The 17,689-nt window shown below is 43.4% G+C and overlaps 1 protein-coding gene across 5 annotated transcripts in view; it reads right to left on the bottom strand.

Moving 5' to 3' along the window:
- Window positions 1–17,689, bottom strand: part of TRAF3IP3 (TRAF3 interacting protein 3) — a 143,833-nt gene that overhangs the window by 65,047 nt on the left and 61,097 nt on the right. For all 5 annotated transcript variants that reach the window (XM_077481513.1, XM_077481512.1, XM_077481515.1 and 2 more), the window contains exons 3-5: window positions 12,631–12,769; window positions 8,399–8,462; window positions 1,194–1,218 (exon numbers count right to left, since the gene is read on the bottom strand). In XM_077481513.1, the coding sequence (XP_077337639.1) occupies window positions 1,194–1,218; window positions 8,399–8,462; window positions 12,631–12,769 (228 nt within the window). The remainder of the gene's footprint in view (window positions 1–1,193; window positions 1,219–8,398; window positions 8,463–12,630; window positions 12,770–17,689) is intronic.

Below are 17,689 nucleotides of genomic sequence, written 5' to 3'. Positions count from 1 at the left end.
CACACTAGAAACGCTCCAGAACGCACATGTTCTTTTTTAAGGTTAAGTAAAAAGAGGGGAAGAAAATTCACTGGACTGCATCAAAAACGTACTAAAAAACGCATCAAAAATGCACAGGGAACGCATAAAAAAGAAGCGTCAAAAACGCGCATGCATAAAAGCATTTGGAACGCATCTGGACTGCAATTCTATGGTGTGAACTGGCCCTATGACAAGAAGTGTGCTACTGGCCAGATCACCAGGTAAAAATAAAAGAAAAACAAATACAATCACATTATTTAAAGGGTAAGTTCACCTTTACAGAAAAATCTGTAAGGTGAACTTATACTGGACCCCCTTCCCCATCTCCGCCCCCCCGGTCCCGCTAACCTGGAATCTGGCAATCATCCGCTCTGACACATCCCATAGCCGTTTTACCAAACAGGGGATTTGAAATCCTCACAGCTTTCTCCTCTTCGCCCGACATGTCAGGACGGGCTACGCAGCTTCAGATTGGCCGGCGCCACCCATGTGACGGTGCCGACCAATTAGAATGCTCCTAAACGTAACTACTGATTAGAGACTAAGCATTTAAGAGGTTATTTCTAAGCCCCGGCTAGGGGAGGCGGCTATACGATGTCTCCTAGCGGGAGATCGCCGGGCTCTAGGTGCCCCCGGGTGGGGTGGGGGGTTTGTGTTGGGATGAGGAGGGGGTCCTGTGTAAGTTCACCTTACAGATTTTTCTGTAAAGGCGAACTTACCCTTTAAGGTAAGGTAAGCTGCAATATATAAAATTTTTGTTTTTAGGTTGAATACCACTTTGAAGACAAGACTGTCCTAAGCAGCCAAATCACATCAACACCACAGGCAATGATACACATGTTTGTGCAACAAAAACTTTCCACCAGTGCACATAGGTTGACTTTTAGTAGATGACCCGTTCTCCACAATCTCCCAAGGTTTGAAAAGCTGATTATCGCACAACCAAAAAGCCCACTGTATCTGTAAAAAAAACAAAAAAACAAACAAACAAACACACACACACACACACACACACACACACACACACACTAACCAAAATAGACCATTTGATCCTGGCAACTGGCGAACTAAGTAAACATATACCAAACCCCCAAAAAAACGAAATATCAAATTTTCTACCCTTTGAGAATAGCACTGTGCATACAGGGAAAACACAAGATTTGCATACTTACACCATCTAAGACTGATATGGCACAGCTGTAAAAAAAAAAAATATTAAAATTAGAAAGAGTTACTACAATAATTAATGCAAAACAGTCATTACCTGGAATCTGAGCGCAATATTAATGCCAGACTGGACAAATACTTTTCTCTGTTATACATTAGCCACAGTCGGTGTTAACCAGCTGTTACACTCCTGGAATACTACACAAGCATATGGTAGATATGTTTATTGCAGACCCAAACGATCTTTACTGTATGGTAACTTCTGTTCATCATGTAAAAAAAAAAAAAATCTGAGGTTATTCCCAGGAAACTACTGTACATTCTCAGCTGCCCAGTTAGAAGCGTATTATGTACTAACTAGAGCCTCAATAACGCATGAGATGATAACCAGCTGCAACTCATCTTATCACAAATCATGCACCAATGGATTCAACACAGGCTGATTATGGTAGCCTGAAGCAACATTAAAATTCTTGCTGGGTAACAGAAGGGCTTAAGGCCGGGTTCAGACTCGTATGACACGACAGTCGTACCACTTTGGATCCGACTTTGTCATGCGAATTGAAGTCCGACATCCGTCCGACTTCAATGAACAGGGATCCGACTTTGATCACAAAAAAAATAAAAAAATAAAAAATAACACACATTACACAGGTTTTTAAAGGAATTTATTGAGGCAGCTCCGTTGTCTCTTCTCCCCTCTCTCCGCGTCTTCTGCCTCTGCCAGGTCTCCTTCCCTCTCCGGTTCTTCTCCCTCTGTCTTCTCTCCACTGTCTTCTCCCTCTGTTCTTCCGATGTTGACTCAACACTCTCTCCCACTCTAATGCTGAGTGCATCGTGTGCCACTAATTATATTCACATGAGGCAGGGTCACTGGGTGATGTCATACAGTGACCCTGCCCCTTATGACGCCACCTTCGGATCCCTGTTCATTGAAGTTGGACGCATGTTCGCATCTTCTAACTGGGCAGCCGAGAATGTACAGTAGTTTCCTGAGAATAACCCCCCCTGCCCCAAAGCACCCACCCCCCCCATGTTGAGGGCATGCAGCCTGGTACAGTTTGGGGGGGGCGCTCGTTCATCCCCACCCCCTTTCCTGACCTGCCGGGGCTGTGTGCTTGGATAAGGTCTGGTATGGCTTTTGGGGGGACCCCCATGCTGTTTTTTCGGTGTGGGGGATCCCCTGAAAATCCATAACAGGCCGAAGGGCCTGGTATGCTCTTGGAGGGGAAGCTATGCCCTTTTTTTTTTTTTTTTTTTTTTTTTTGGCGTGGAGTTCCGCTTAAAGATCCTCAGAGCACAAGTCACATGCCAAAGTTGGGTCAAGTAAGATCCAACTTTAGTAATAATCAATGGGCTGAAGTAGGATCAAAGTCGGACCAAAGTAGTGCAGGGAGCATTTTCAAAGTCGGACCGACTTGTGTCGGACCAGTTAAGACATTGATTTTCACACGTCATGCAACTTAAAAACCGAATGTCGGAGTGTTTGTTGTATCAGTGTGAACCCAGCTTTAGGCTCCTTCCAGTGTTAAAACAAATGACCAAAAAACCTAAGCCCCAGGTGATATAATCTCTTAGGCCGACCATACACGGAGCAAATTTCTTTTCTGCAACCACGGGTTGCAGAAAAGAAATTCGCTCCATTCAATGTGTCAGGCCATTGTCTTCTCCTGGAGGCGGAAGCCATCCCTTCTGGGAGAAGACCATGATTATTGCTAGCAGCCGCTAGCGATAACTGCAAGAGAATCCACCAGACTGGTTGTACCCAAGTTGATCGATCAACTTGGTACATTTAGCCTGCCCATTAACAGTTCGAATTCAAACCATGTATGGCCGGTCTTAGTTTGCAGATAAAATTCTTCCCCCAAAGTGCATGTAGAGCCTTCAGAATTGAGGGTGAAGGAGAACAGATCCCAACAACAGGACTAAAGCCCCTTACACACCAAGTCTTTTTTCATTCAACTCAGGAAGGCTGAATGAAATAATACAGTAGCTCCTTCTGAGCTGTCAGTTTTAACTATATGACATCCCCCACCAGAACACTCTGGTCAGTGCAGCTGAGATCGTTGATCAGAAGCCAACCATCAGACATTTTTCAATCATGCTCTTTTGACAGAGGCCGGCCGAATAGCTGGCTTCTGTCGGCCCGAATCCGGTACGCACGGTCCTAACATTGGCCTGTTTCTTTTGAACTGGCCGATGCCGCCTGACATTCAGCCTGTGTGTACTAAGCTTAAGTCCTAGGAATGAAAAATACATTTAAAACTCAGCGCTGCTCCTATAAATACATATATAGTATCATATACTGTTGAAATCAACTATTCTAGTGCAAATAAAGTGAATTCAATATGTGCAAACAATGAAGTGCATACGGTATTTACAAACATTAAAAAAATTGTATAAACATCAAAGTTCATCAAAATATAAAGATACATAACATGCTTTGCCGGTGACTTAATGTGGCGATATAGTGCAAATAACTGGGCGTCATCAGAGTCTGATGACGCCCAGCGGGAGGGGCAAAACGCGTCAAGATAGAGAGGATCTGTGAAAGCTGTTTGGATGCCAAGGCGGCAATATTTGCATGTTTTTCATATCATTGATGTAAGTGTAATAGTGTAATACTGCAAGGTTTATTGAAAAAGATTAAAAAGCATTACACTTACATCAATGATATGAAAAACATGCAAATATTGCCGCCTTGGCATCCAAACAGCTTTCACATATCCTCTCTATCTTGACGCGTTTTGTCCCTTTCCTCCATTTTTGTCCTAACTTTGTTTGAATGGTCGCTAACTGTGGAAAGTGTGGAGGACCTCAAACTCAGTGGAGGATAGGAGAAACCAGTCCATGCAAATAGGACACGCCAACCCACCCGGAGGACAGTAATCATCGCTACTTACAGGCTCTTTTATCCGTTTTATCTGGTGAGTGGGGACCCAGGAGGGGAGCACAGACAGTCACTGAGTCACTGAATTCTGTTTTCCACGCACATCAGATTTGATGAACTTTATTTATTTGCACTATATCGGCACATGAAGTCACCAGCAACGCATGTTATGTGGCTTTATATTTTGATGAACTTTGATGTTTATGCAATCTTTTAATGTTTGTAAATACCGTATGCACTTCATTGTTTGCATACCCTTATATTAGAGGATGTTTATCCCCATTGTTGCAATATTTGCAACAATATTACTAGTTTTTTTTTTTTATTATTTTTTATTTTATTGAGCAACAATATTTACTTCATTTATTTAGCTGGATCTTTTGCCTTCTACGGTTTTTGGTGTTCATAGATCTGTGGGGTACCAGTGATCGGTTACTATCTGGCAGTGGTTTGATCTGGTTTGGGTGAGCAGTGTTCATCTTATAAGTGGTGCTCCTCTTTCAATGTACCTTTTTCTATATTATAATCTGTTGTCAATTCATTTTGTGTATCTTTGCATTTTAAATTTATAGTTTCTTATCGATTAACCAATACGCACATCCCCTGAGGAAGCATATCTGTGAAACATGTCGGGATAATGTGCCACAATCCATCTGTATTCAATCGATTGTCTTGATCAGTCAAACCACAACTGTATAATCTCATTGTCTTCAAATTGTAATCATGTTTTGAATAAAAACTGTATAATTTTATACTGTATACTGTTTAATTTTCTTTATAATTAGCACCTTTTAAAATCCCTATGCATGTTCCAATTTCACTATACTGTTTATTTGGGGATGTGGTGCCTATTTAAAGGGTGCTTTGTAGGGATGCACCGAAATATCGGCCACCGAAACATATCGGCCGAAAATGGCCCTTTCGGCGAAAAGCCAAAAGAGAATTTCCGCTGATACTGGTGCCGAAAATGGGGCGGGGCCTGCTGGGCTTGGCCCTGCACCTGGTGCCGCCCATCACGGGGGTGTCATCCTGTCTTTAGCTCTCCTCCTCCCCTCCCCCCTTGCCCATGCTGCAGTCAGCCTGTGGGGTCTCGCTCTAAAGTCCCCCTCTCCACAGCGGTGGCTGCATATGTCTCCTCAGCCGATGTGTAAATCGGCTGTGCAGGAGCTGGGCACGCTGTTTACTGTGAAAGTGAAAGCAAAGGAGAGGCGTCTAGCAGTGTGTGCTGTGCTCTCTGCCTCCCCTGGAGTGCAGTACCCAGCATGGAGATTAATGTAGAGCTGCAGCTGCCAAGTTTAAAATTATATATGTTTGTATGCCTGTGTGTGTGCATGTGTGTGTGTGTGTGTTGAGTGTGTTATATGTGTGCATGTTTGTGTATGTTTGTATGTATATAATATATACTGTGTATATAATATATATATATATATTGTGCATGTTTATATGTATGTGTGTATGTTTCTATGTGTGTGTGTGCGCATGTATGTGTTATATGTTTATATATGTGTTTGTTTTTTATATACATGTGTGTGTGTGCGCGTTTTTATAGGTGTATGTTTATATGCACTGGTGAGGCACAGGCAGGCTACATGGCGGGCACTGGTAGGCTGCTGAGCACAGTAAGGCTGCATTGATCTCCTGTAGCATGTCTGCAGTCTCTGACCAGCTCCTGTACCATGCCTGCAGTCTCTGACCAGCCCCTGTACCATGCCTGCAGTCTCTGACCAGCCCCTGTACCATGCCTGCAGTCTCTGACCAGCCCCTGTACCATGCCTGCAGTCTCTGACCAGCCCCTGTACCATGCCTGCAGTCTCTGACCAGCCCCTGTACCATGCCTGCAGTCTCTGACCAGCCCCTGTACCATGCCTGCAGTCTCTGACCAGCCCCTGTACCATGCCTGCAGTCTCTGCCCAGCCCCTGTACCATGCCTGCAGTCTCTGACCAGCCCCTGTACCATGCCTGCAGTCTCTGACCAGCCCCTGTACCATGCCTGCAGTCTCTGACCAACTCCTGTACCATGCCTGCAGTCTCTGACCATCTCCTGTACCATGCCTGCGGTCTCTGACCATCTCCTGTACCATGCCTGCAGTCTCTGACCATCTCCTGTACCATGCCTGCAGTCTCTGGCCATCTCCTGTAGCATGTCCCCAGTCTCTCACCATCTCCTGTAGCATGTCCCCAGTCTCTGACCATCTCCTGTAGCATGCCCGCAGTCTCTGACCATCTCCTGTAGCATGCCCGCAGTCTCTGACCATCTCCTGTAGCATGCCCGCAGTCTCTGACCATCTCCTGTAGCATGCCCGCAGTCTCTGACCATCTCCTGTAGCATGCCCGCAGTCTCTGACCATCTCCTGTAGCATGCCCGCAGTCTCCAGCTCCTGTACCATGCCCGCGGTCTCTGACCAGCTCCTGTACCATGCCCGCAGTCTCTGACCAGCTCCTGTACCATGCTCCTGTACCATGCCCGCAGTCTCTGACCAGCTCCTGTACCATGCCCGCAGTCTCTGACCAGCTCCTGTACCATGCCCGCAGTCTCTGACCAGCTCCTGTACCATGCCTGCAGTCTCTGACCAGCTCCTGTACCATGCTCCTGTACCATGCCTGCAGTCTCTGACCAGCTCCTGTACCATGCCCGCAGTCTCTGACCAGCTCCTGTACCATGCCCGCAGTCTCTGACCAGCTCCTGTACCATGCCTGCAGTCTCTGACCAGCTCCTGTACCATGCCTGCAGTCTCTGACCAGCTCCTGTACCATGCCTGCAGTCTCTGACCAGCTCCTGTACCATGCCTGCAGTCTCTGACCAGCTCCTGTACCATGCCTGCAGTCTCTGACCAGCTCCTGTAGCATGTCCCCAGTCTCTGACCAGCTCCTGTAGCATGTCCCCAGTCTCTGACCATCTCCTGTAGCATGTCCCCTGTCTCTGACCATCTCCTGTAGCATGTCCCCAGTCTCTGACCATCTCCTGTAGCATGTCCCCAGTCTCTGACCATCTCCTGTAGCATGCCCCCAGTCTCTGACCATCTCCTGTAGCATGCCCCCAGTCTCTGACCATCTCCTGTAGCATGCCCCCAGTCTCTGACCATCTCCTGTAGCATGTCCCCAGTCTCTGACCATCTCCTGTAGCATGTCCCCAGTCTCTGACCATCTCCTGTAGCATGTCCCCAGTCTCTGACCATCTCCTGTAGCATGTCCCCAGTCTCTGGCCATCTCCTGTAGCATGTCCCCAGTCTCTGGCCATCTCCTGTAGCATGTCCCCGGTCTCTGGCCATCTCCTGTATAAAAATATTTTTAAAAAATCGTCAATTTCGGTATCGGTGCTATTTCGGTATCGGTTTTCGGGATCAAGGAAGATTTATTTTCGGTATCGGTTTCGGCACCAAAAGACCCATTCGGTGCATCCCTAGTGCTTTGCATATCTATGGTTGAGCCAATTGTAAAGTTTCTGATGATCAATGTATTTTGACAGCTGTGTGCATCTGTAAGAATGAAATGTCCAAACTGGGTGGAATTCCTCCAGTCACCTTGTTAACATGTATGGAGCTTGGAGCAATCAGTTGGCTGAATGTAAAAAAAAAAAACTGTGTATGGCCAGCCTAAGAGAAAACCCTCCTTTAAAAAAAAAGCACTTAAGAGCTAACAGTGGTTCCAACTTTTCCCTGCAACATAATGATGCAGTTGAACTTTAAGCAAATAAAGATTCAAAAAGTAAACACTCAACGCTATTCTATAAAAAAAATGATTACTGTCTATTTTGCACTGTTTACCAGCTCCCGGTAATGTAGTAAGTCAATGTTAGTGCCAATATATCAATATCATTACTGTTTCAGGTTCCAAGATGAGCAAATATTGTCTAAATACAAGAGGCATAGCTATTTTAACTTGAATCTTGGTGTGCTTTGTGTATTTCTTTCATATCTGTGCAGCAATCAAGCGTGAAACATTTCAGTTGTGCAGGAGATATCTGTTTTAGACCGGTCACTGCTGCTCTGTCTCCTTGTGCAGGTTGTCTGGTCTTATATCCACCTCTCCAGTAGTTTTCTGCAGGCAGCCTATAGTGAATGGGCCTAATGGATCTCTCCCACCGATCAGCTCTATGCAGGCTATGTACAGCACAGTAATGATGTCACACTGCTACATTTACAGTTCACTGCAAGAGTTTTGGCACCCCTAGTCATATTACAGGCTTGACTTCAATTACTGACTAAGTCAAAAGAAGTCATCTCAGCCTCTCCAGGAAACACATTTAGGCATGACATACTGAATGTCTGCATATTTTAATGTACTGTATTTAGTTAATTACTCAATACGATCAGTACTTACTCTGTTTGTTGGCTAGAATCCCTCTTCAAACAAATCACTGGCATTTCCTGTACCGTTTGAACTCCTGTAAATAAGGAATTAGCAAAATCAAATATTGGAAATTCTGTTAGTTAACATGCCTCTATTACCAAGGCTTTGTACACATTGCTATTGCTGCAGTAGAAGTGGATAATCTGGCTGTGCTGTCTGGCAAGGGTGCCTACATTTCAAAACTGGCCATACAGAAATACAAGTCTTTTGGCATGAAAAATCATTCCCATATATGTAGTTTAACTGTGTATTTAGTTGCTTGCCTGGAGTTTATTTTTAATATTGTATTGACAAAGGTGTGTCTGATTTTAAATAGATATTACTGTATATTAAAGCTAAATGGTACAAAAGATGCGAATGCTTCATTAATTGTCATTCAATTACATCTCTGTAATACACTAAGGGCTCTTTTTTTACATGTATGTACTCCATCTAATCAATGGGGGACCTGTCCACTGATCCCTGCGGAGCAGGTGGATGACAGATCTGTGCCGGTTCCGCTTATGTAGACACAGCCCGCTTTCCTTTATGGGCAGGCGGACAGTCAGTCCATTTATATCTGATTGTCATCTGATCCGCCAGATGAATGGGGAATGGATCTCCTATCTGTCTGTTTTACCGATATGATCCGATGTCCGTTTACATCTGGCGCTCAACGGAGGGAAATGGATGGTCTGATCGGGTTCCCCTAAAAAACAAAAAATAAAAAAACCTGACAGGTGGAAAGGATCTGTCCACCCACCCATGTTTAATCGCTCATATATTATTCCTTTAAATGAGTTGAAGTAGAGAAAAAAATACCTGGTAATCTGAAAGAAATCCTAACTTTCTGAAAGTGTGTTCCTAACTTTCTGTTTGAGATGACAGTATACTGCCAACTCCCACCCCCTTACACACTTATCTCCATAACAAAAGGAAGGATATTCTGTAGTCCAGCAGGGTAATATCCAGGCAGGGCTGAAAACAAAATTGCATGCAACAAAGGCAAAGTTGTCAGCTTAAGAGCAAAGTTATAAGGATTTCTGGAAAGTTGAACTCAGTAGCCGCAATGGGAGATTCATCCATCCGCACTGTTCAGCCGTGATGAAATAATCTGCCAGATTTTGTGTGTTCGGGCAGGCTAAAAGAAATCTATGGGTGTATAGCTAGCTTTAGTTTTGTGAGTTGAAATATTGCTGATGGCACAGATACTGGGGAATGAAGTGCCTGCAGTGGAGCAGTCTTTAATATTGATTGGACCCTGGGAAAAACATTTCTTCCCCCCATGCAGTTTCGCTCTTGCTTCGATCAATGGCAAGGCCGATTCTTTTTTTTTTACCAACTAGCAATATAAAGAGGAGTTTTAACACTGGCCACCAATGTAATAGGGGTTTACACTGACCACTAATGTAATAGAAGCATTCACAGTAACCACCAATGTAAGGGGGCATTCACACTGGCCACTAGTGTGAATGAAAGGATTCTACACCAAACACCAACGTAATGAGAAGATTTACACTGACCACCAATGTAACTGTCACATTTACCCTGCGTTTATATTTGTGTGTGTCGGGAACACATGCAAAATCACTTTCCTGACACTACAGAAACATGCTGCCCTTTAGCAGATACACAACAGTGCCATTAATTGTTAATGACACCCTCACGCATCTGCTGAGCACCATACGATTTTGAAAAAGGGTTTGGGGCTTTCTTCCGCATGTGTAGTGCATAGAGCAGCCCACTGAAATGAATGGGTTGCCCTCCACGCTACCTACATCTTTATCCACCCTGTCAGTACACCTTTGCAATCCTAAAACCAACGCTAACCTCTGCACCCCAAACCTCCCCCATCCTCTCCACTCCAATCCCCCTCCGCTTTAACTCTACCTGCCTCCTCTGCTCATCTTTGCACCTTCCTTACCACCATACATCCCCTCCTTGCTCACCTGTGCACCCCAAACTGTAATTCCTCCATTCCTCCTCTTTGCTTGCATCTGCACATCCCACACTACTCCCCCCCCCCCCCCACACACACACACACACACACTAATTTGTTTACCTTTGCAGAACAGGCGGATGTTAGGATTAAAGACCACAGTTGTAGGCAGGACTTTCAAGAATGCCGCTTTATCTCCCCAGTGGGCAGCATTCACAATAGGTGATGGTGGCTATGACCTCAGGGGGGCATCATATACATATGAATACCACCTCTACATATGAATGCTGCTGGTCTGCCTCCATTTACATATGAATGCAGTCACCATTTACATATCAATGCCTGTATTTACATGTAAACACAGGGTCTGCAGGTGAGTCATCTGTACACAATAATAGGGCAGAGCTGGGCAGGATTAGTAACAGAACTTCACACTGAGATATCAGGACACAGCACAGGACCAATGCCTCAAGGGATGAGGGAATTTAAACTGGGATAGTTGGCAAGTATGAGGCAGCTGCTTTGGGCCCCACAACAATGACAGGGCCCAGGGCAGCTGCCCCTTTTACCCTACATTAAAGATGGCCCTGGGCATCTCTTCACATCTCTGTGCTTCAGTGCACGGCCATATAGAAAACAGTCTGTATAATGTTACCATGTAAGTATGCAATATGGTCCCCAAAGAAATTACTGGTACTGCAGTAAAATGCACACAGTACATTTTTCTGTGTTTCTAGACAGTATGCCATTTGCCTTCAGACCAGTGGGGGGCTAGTGAAGTTTTATGATGGGGGGGGGGGCAGACCCCACCCTTCCTTTATGATCCCTCCCACTTCTCATAAACCCAACCCCTTATAGAATCAAACCAATCCATCCCCTGTATTCCATCCATAGTGTCAGGCGTATACAGCCCAGCATCACAGGACAGGGTATACAGCCTAGCATTACAGATAGGGTATACACAATGCTGAAGGAGCAGAGAGACAGAGAGATAGTATGATGATCCTTCCTCCTGTCCTGTAGTCAAACTGTACAGCTATATACGCCCACATCTTCCTTCCAGACTGTATATGGAGACCTTCCTCCATCATCACTGTGACTCCAGAAGTGCAGATATACATCATCTGACCTGTTACTATTTATGTAGCTGTATATAGGACCGATGATGTTTATCTGCAGTCAGCGATGATGGAGGAAGGTATATATGTGTATATATATATGTGTATATATATATATATATGTATATATGTATGTATGTATGTATGTATGTATGTATGTATGTATGTATATATATATATATATATATATATATATATATATATATATATATATATATATATATATATATATATATATGTATGTATGTATGTATGTATGTATGTATGTATGTATGTATGTATGTATGTATGTATGTATGTATATATGTATATATATATATATATATATATATATATATATATATATATATATATATATATATATATATATATATATATATATATATATATACACATACACTTACATACATACTCACTAGCTTCCTTCCTGTATCATCAAAAATCACCTATATTATAGGGTGTCTTACTGGTGTGGATGCTTGCTAAAACTATTAGTTTATTTGACATTGTTCATAATTTTAAAAGGGTTCCTTGACTGTAAAAAGGTTAAACACTGCTCTAGGCAGGACGTTGGATTGCAGTTTATCCACTGACCTTAAGGTGGCAACGTACCATTTCTTCAGGCTAGAAACATACCACTGAAACAATTTGTCCCCAATTATCGGCTCCTTATCGCTTATTAGATGCTGAAATCCCATGAGATTTAGATGGACATTGCAACACAGAAGTGCTTAAGAGGGTGCCTGCAGCGTGGGAGAAGGTCAGACAGAGCTCCGCTTGTAAGGCGGAAAGTAGGAGCAGTATTAGGGAGAGGCATCTAATAAGGAGGGAAAGAGTAGGTTGCCCCTTACAGGGTATTTCTTCTGCCAGATTCTTGGAATGGTTTCCCACCTGCAGCTGGATAACTGCAAGGATATTGGGGACTTCAGAGTAACCGAGTATTCGAATACCTCTTCCAAGGGAAGTGCTCCTCAGGCATTCTGTGGTCTGTATACTCATGTTATAATCAGGATTGAAAAAGTGCCTTGTTCACAAACATTGCCTTTGACGCCTGCAGAAATGTATGGCCTGCAACATATGTGATGCTATTTCTGTAACTACTTTACTCCCATTCTGGTTACTTTTACATGTAGTAGATTATTCAAATATCATTGTAACAACCTTACCTTTCTCAATTTTAGTTACATCATTCTTTTTCATTCTATGGTATAAAGGTTCCGAGGGATTAATATTATTCAGAGTTCCAAGTTTCACATTTGCATAGTCAAATGGATATGTCTTAGATCGGTTATGATGACAGGAGTCCTGCAAGATAAAATACAAAAAGTAAAGTGATACATTCTTTTTATGAATCTTAACCACTTAAGCTCAGGAAGAATTTACCCCCTTCCTGACCAGAGCACTTTTTGCGATTAGGCACTGCGTCGCTTTAACTGACAATTGCGCGATCATGCAACGTTGCACCCAAACCAAATTGACGTCTCTGCGGGTTTTTATTTTTTGCGCTATAAACAAAAAAAAGCAACAATTTTGAAAAAAAAAATAAAAAATGTTTTCGTTTTTTTTTTCTAAAATAAATATCCCCCCAAATATATATATATATATATATATATATATATAAAAAACATTTTTTTCCTGAGTTTAGGTCGATATGTATTTAAAAAAAAAATATATATATATATATCGCAATAAGGGTATATTGATTTGTTTGTGCAAAAGTTTTAGCTTCTACAAAATAGGGGATAGATTTATGGCATTTTTATTATTAATTCTTTTTTTTACTAGTAATGGCAGCGATCTGCAATTTTATCAGGATTGCGACATTATGGCGGAAACGTTGGACAATTTTGACACATTTTTTTGGGAACATTGGCATTAATACAGTGATCAATGCTATAAAAATTTACTGATTACTGTAAAAATGTCACTGGCAGTGAAAGGATTAACATTAGGGGGCAATCAAGGGGTTAATGCGTTCCCTAGTGTGTGTTCTAACTGAAGGAGGGAGAGGACTGTGCAAGGGAGATGACAAATCACTGTTCATACGCTGTATGAACATACGATCTGTCTGTTCTCCCCTCAGAGAACTGGAAACCGTGTGTTTACACACACAGATCCCAGTTGTCCGTTTGTCAGCACAATCGTGGGAGCCAAGCGGTGATCATGACCGCCGGGGGGGCAAGTGGGGGTCTTGGCAATCTTCTTATAGCCTAGGCCATCTTGATGTAGAGCAACAATTCGTTTTTTCAGATCTTGAGAGAGTTCTTTGCCATGAGGTGCCACTTTGAATTTCCAGTGACCAGTATGAGAGAGTGAGAGCGATACACCAAATTTAACCCACCTGCTCCCCATTCACACCTCAGACCTTGTAACACTAACGAGTCACATGACACCAGGGAGGAAAAATGGCTAATTGGGCCCAATTTGGATATTTTCACTTAGGGGTGCACTCACTTTTGTTGCCAGCAGTTTAGTAATGGGTGTGTGTTGAGTTATTTTGAAGGGACAGCAAATTTACACTGTTATACAAGCTGTACACTCACTATTTTACATTATAGCAAAGTGTCATTTCTTCAGTGTTGTCACATGAAAAGATACAATAAAATATTTACAAAAATCTGAGGGATGTACTCAATTCTGTGAGATACTGTATGTGGTCTATACCAGTGTTTATCAGCCTTTTTTTCAGTCACAGCACCCTTTAACCACTTGTCCTCCAGAAGATTTACCCCCCCCCCCCTTCGTGGCCAGGCCATTTTTTGCTAAATTGCACTGTGTTACTTTAACTGACAATTGCACACAGTCATGCAATGCTGTACCTATATAAAATTGATGTATTTTTTCCCACAAATAGAGCTTTCTTTTGGTGGTATTTGATTACCTCTGCATTTGTTTTTTTGCGCTATAAAACAGAAGAAAACACAACAATTTTGAAAACAAAAAACAATTGTTTTAACTTTCTGCTATAATACACATCCAATAATTTTTTTTTTAAAAAATATAAAAAAATAAACAATCAAATTTCTTCATCAGTTTAGGCCAATATGTATTCCGCTACATGTTTGCACAAAACTTATTGTGTCTACAGACTATGGGATATTTTTATTTATTTATTTTTAGTAATGGCACTAATCAGAGACTTATAGCAGGACTGCAATATTGTGGTGGACAGTCAGACATTAACTGACACTTTTGGGGATCAGTGACACTAATGCAGCTAAAAAAATATGCAGTGTCACTGTACCAACATTGGCTAAGAAGGGGTTAATATAAGGGTGATCAAAGCGTTAACTGTGTGCCTGGCTAATAGTTTGGTGTACTGTGGGGAAGGTGCTTCTAGTGGAAGACATGGAGCCATGTCCCTGCTTTGCAGAGACTCGGGATCCATTCCTTCCCTACTGACACAATGGAGATCTGCCTTGTTTACATAGGCAGACCGCCGTTCTCTCTCTGTAGGGAAGGATCGGCGGGTGCTGGCGGACATAGAGTCCACAGTACCAGCCGATTAGCTCCTGCGGATGTTTCATGCATTCCCCTACCTAGAAGTGTCGATGGTATGTGATCTGGGGCAGTGCCACTTTTCTGCCATATATGTAAGTTATATGGTCGGCAAGTGGTTAAAAGTATGCAAGATCCCCTTCACATCGGGAGGTTCCCTCATCACATCAGAATCCCCCTCCTCCCCCCCCCCCCCCCCCTTCGTATCAGAGGCAACGATCATCTCAGAGACCTCCATCATGTCAGAGTCACCCTACATGTTAGCATAACCCTTCACGTCAGAGTCACACTTCATGTCACAGTCCCCTCCTGTACACAAGAGCCCCTATAACATCAGAATCACTTCTTTACATCAGATGACCCCTGTACACGAGTCCCCCATGGCATTAGATTTCTTCCCATCACAAAATCCCCTAATCACACAGTCTACAAAATCACACAGTCTCCTCTTGCCATCAGAATCCTACCTTTTAGTTCCAGCAGCACAGCAGAGGGTGGGAGGTGGAGGAGGCAGACTTCTGCCCCTAAATGCTGGACCTCTTGAGTGCTGGGGACAGCCCTGCATGCTGCCTGCCCTGAATCAGAGTCATGCATTGCCATGGTGTAGGCGAGCTAGACACCATGACCACAGCAATGAATGATGCCTTGTGTCCTGATCCTAGATAATTATGGGTTTTTAGGGGGCTGCTGGATGGCAACTCATGATGCTGATCCAGGACAAGCTGGGTACCATTCTCGTGACACCCTGGGGGAAAACAGAAAGCACCATGGCTGAGAAACACTGGTCAATGCTGAAAAATGGTTTCTTGAAACTCTACTCTTTCCTTGAAAATGTCACTTGACATACAAAAAAAAAACGACTGCAGTATCATATGAGGCAATCAAAAACTGAAGAGTTTACGAAGTAAAGCTGGCCTTAGACGTGGAACCTTTTTAATGATTTTTTTTTTTGGATCAGTCAGGGGGCCAATAATAAAAAATAAAGAATCATTCCCTCTGTGCTATTGTATTCTGTCAGTGGGGACTCCTCCAATGTTAGAATACACTGATCAGCACTGCAGCCAATTTGAAACTTTTTTCCCCCCAACATTCCCGTTCCAGAGAGGTTGATCATTGGATCAACTTCTATGGCGCAAGAATGGCCATAGATGGATGGAAATTCATCTGGTCCTTGCTGAACTGGCTGATTTTGGATCTACCTACTGTATAGCCAGCTTTAGTGGTTAGCCTTGTCCACAATATCCCTCCCCACATCCCTTGGTGTATGAAGTCAGAACCCCACAATATCTTTAATTTCCTCCTTAATCATGTCATTGACACGTTCAAACCTGTTCTTTATTGCCTTGAACGCCATACATTCAGATGCTCATTTGATTTAGCTATAGCATTATATGTATTCAAAATGCTAACAATTAACTTTTCCCATTTGCCCCACTTTGATCAGTTAAAGTGGTTGTAAAGGTATTTTTTTTAAAATAACAAATATCTCTATACTTACCTCCTCTTCTCAGGTGCCCCGCTGGTGCTCCTGGCTCCTCCTCTATGTCCAGTGCCCCCATGGAAAGCCGCTTCTCATAGGGGCACTTGTGCATGCTTGCTTCCGAGCCCTGCTGCAGCGTCCATTGACACAGACAGCAGAACTGGGCCCCCGCCCTCCTCTTCCTCGTCAATGGCTTTGACAGCAGCAGGAGCCAAGGGCTCCCAGTATTCCAGCCAGTGAGACCCAGAAGTGAAGGGAGAGAAGAGCTACAGATGTGTACTGCACTGGATTGAATGAAGGTTCCGGTAATGGGGGTGGGGGGGGGGGGGGGGGGTGAGATCCTAATGGTGTCTGGTGCCAATCACTTGTATGTGATCACTGCTTCAGTGATTACATGTGAGTTGGCGCAATTAGCTGCAAGAGCTGGCAGCATCTCATTGTTTTCAATGGGGATGCCTACTTGCAGCTAATCGCGGGAACCCCCACTGGGGTTCTCGGGGGCAGGATGCATTAGCAGGCGCATACTGCAAGCTATTAAAGCATTTTTTATATACGGTATTTATTGTATATTTCACAAGAATAATATGACATTTTAAGAAAAATGTGTATATCGATCCCCATTGAAGTGGACCTACACACAACTTTTAAAAGGTAGCTTTCGCCAGTGTTACTCTACTCCAATCCTCAAGGCGTCCCAACAGGTAATTATTTCAGGATTTACCTCAGATGAAACGGCTGTGGTAATTACCAAGGCAGTAATAGGGCTGAAATATTAAAATGCTACTGAAAGCTCCTGGCTGTGCTGGTCACCTGACCATTGACACATACGATATATGGTCACATGATATGTGCTGAAGGGGAACATTTTTTTTTTCTACACAACACAGATTTTCCAGAAATGCAGAATAACCAGGTGTGGTGTGCCACCATAGATACGTCAGCCCTATTGCCATTTAACAGGGAATAACAGGTGTTCCAACTCTGGAGCCCGTCCCTACAAAAGCCTGCTGGGAGTGTTAGTTCTTTTATAGGCAACTCTGACCTTCTCTTCCCATGGCATCACAATTAGGATTCATTTACATGGGATGTTGTTCAACCTCTCCTGAACAATTTAACTTGATAGCTAGAAGCCAGCATCTAAAAAATGTGCGTTTAGTTGCGTTTACATGACGTAAAACACTATACACCCAATCGCAGCCTTCGATCATCTAACCTAAACCTCCTTCTCATTTCCAAATCCCATTACG

Source organism: Lithobates pipiens, unplaced genomic scaffold, assembly GCF_037356315.1.
Source record: "Lithobates pipiens isolate NorthernLeopardFrog02 unplaced genomic scaffold, aLitPip1_a1.2 Scaffold_16, whole genome shotgun sequence".
NCBI lineage: Eukaryota > Metazoa > Chordata > Amphibia > Anura > Ranidae > Lithobates > Lithobates pipiens.
The sequence above is the reverse complement of the archived record's forward strand: the minus strand, read 5'-3'. Positions and strand labels throughout refer to the sequence as shown.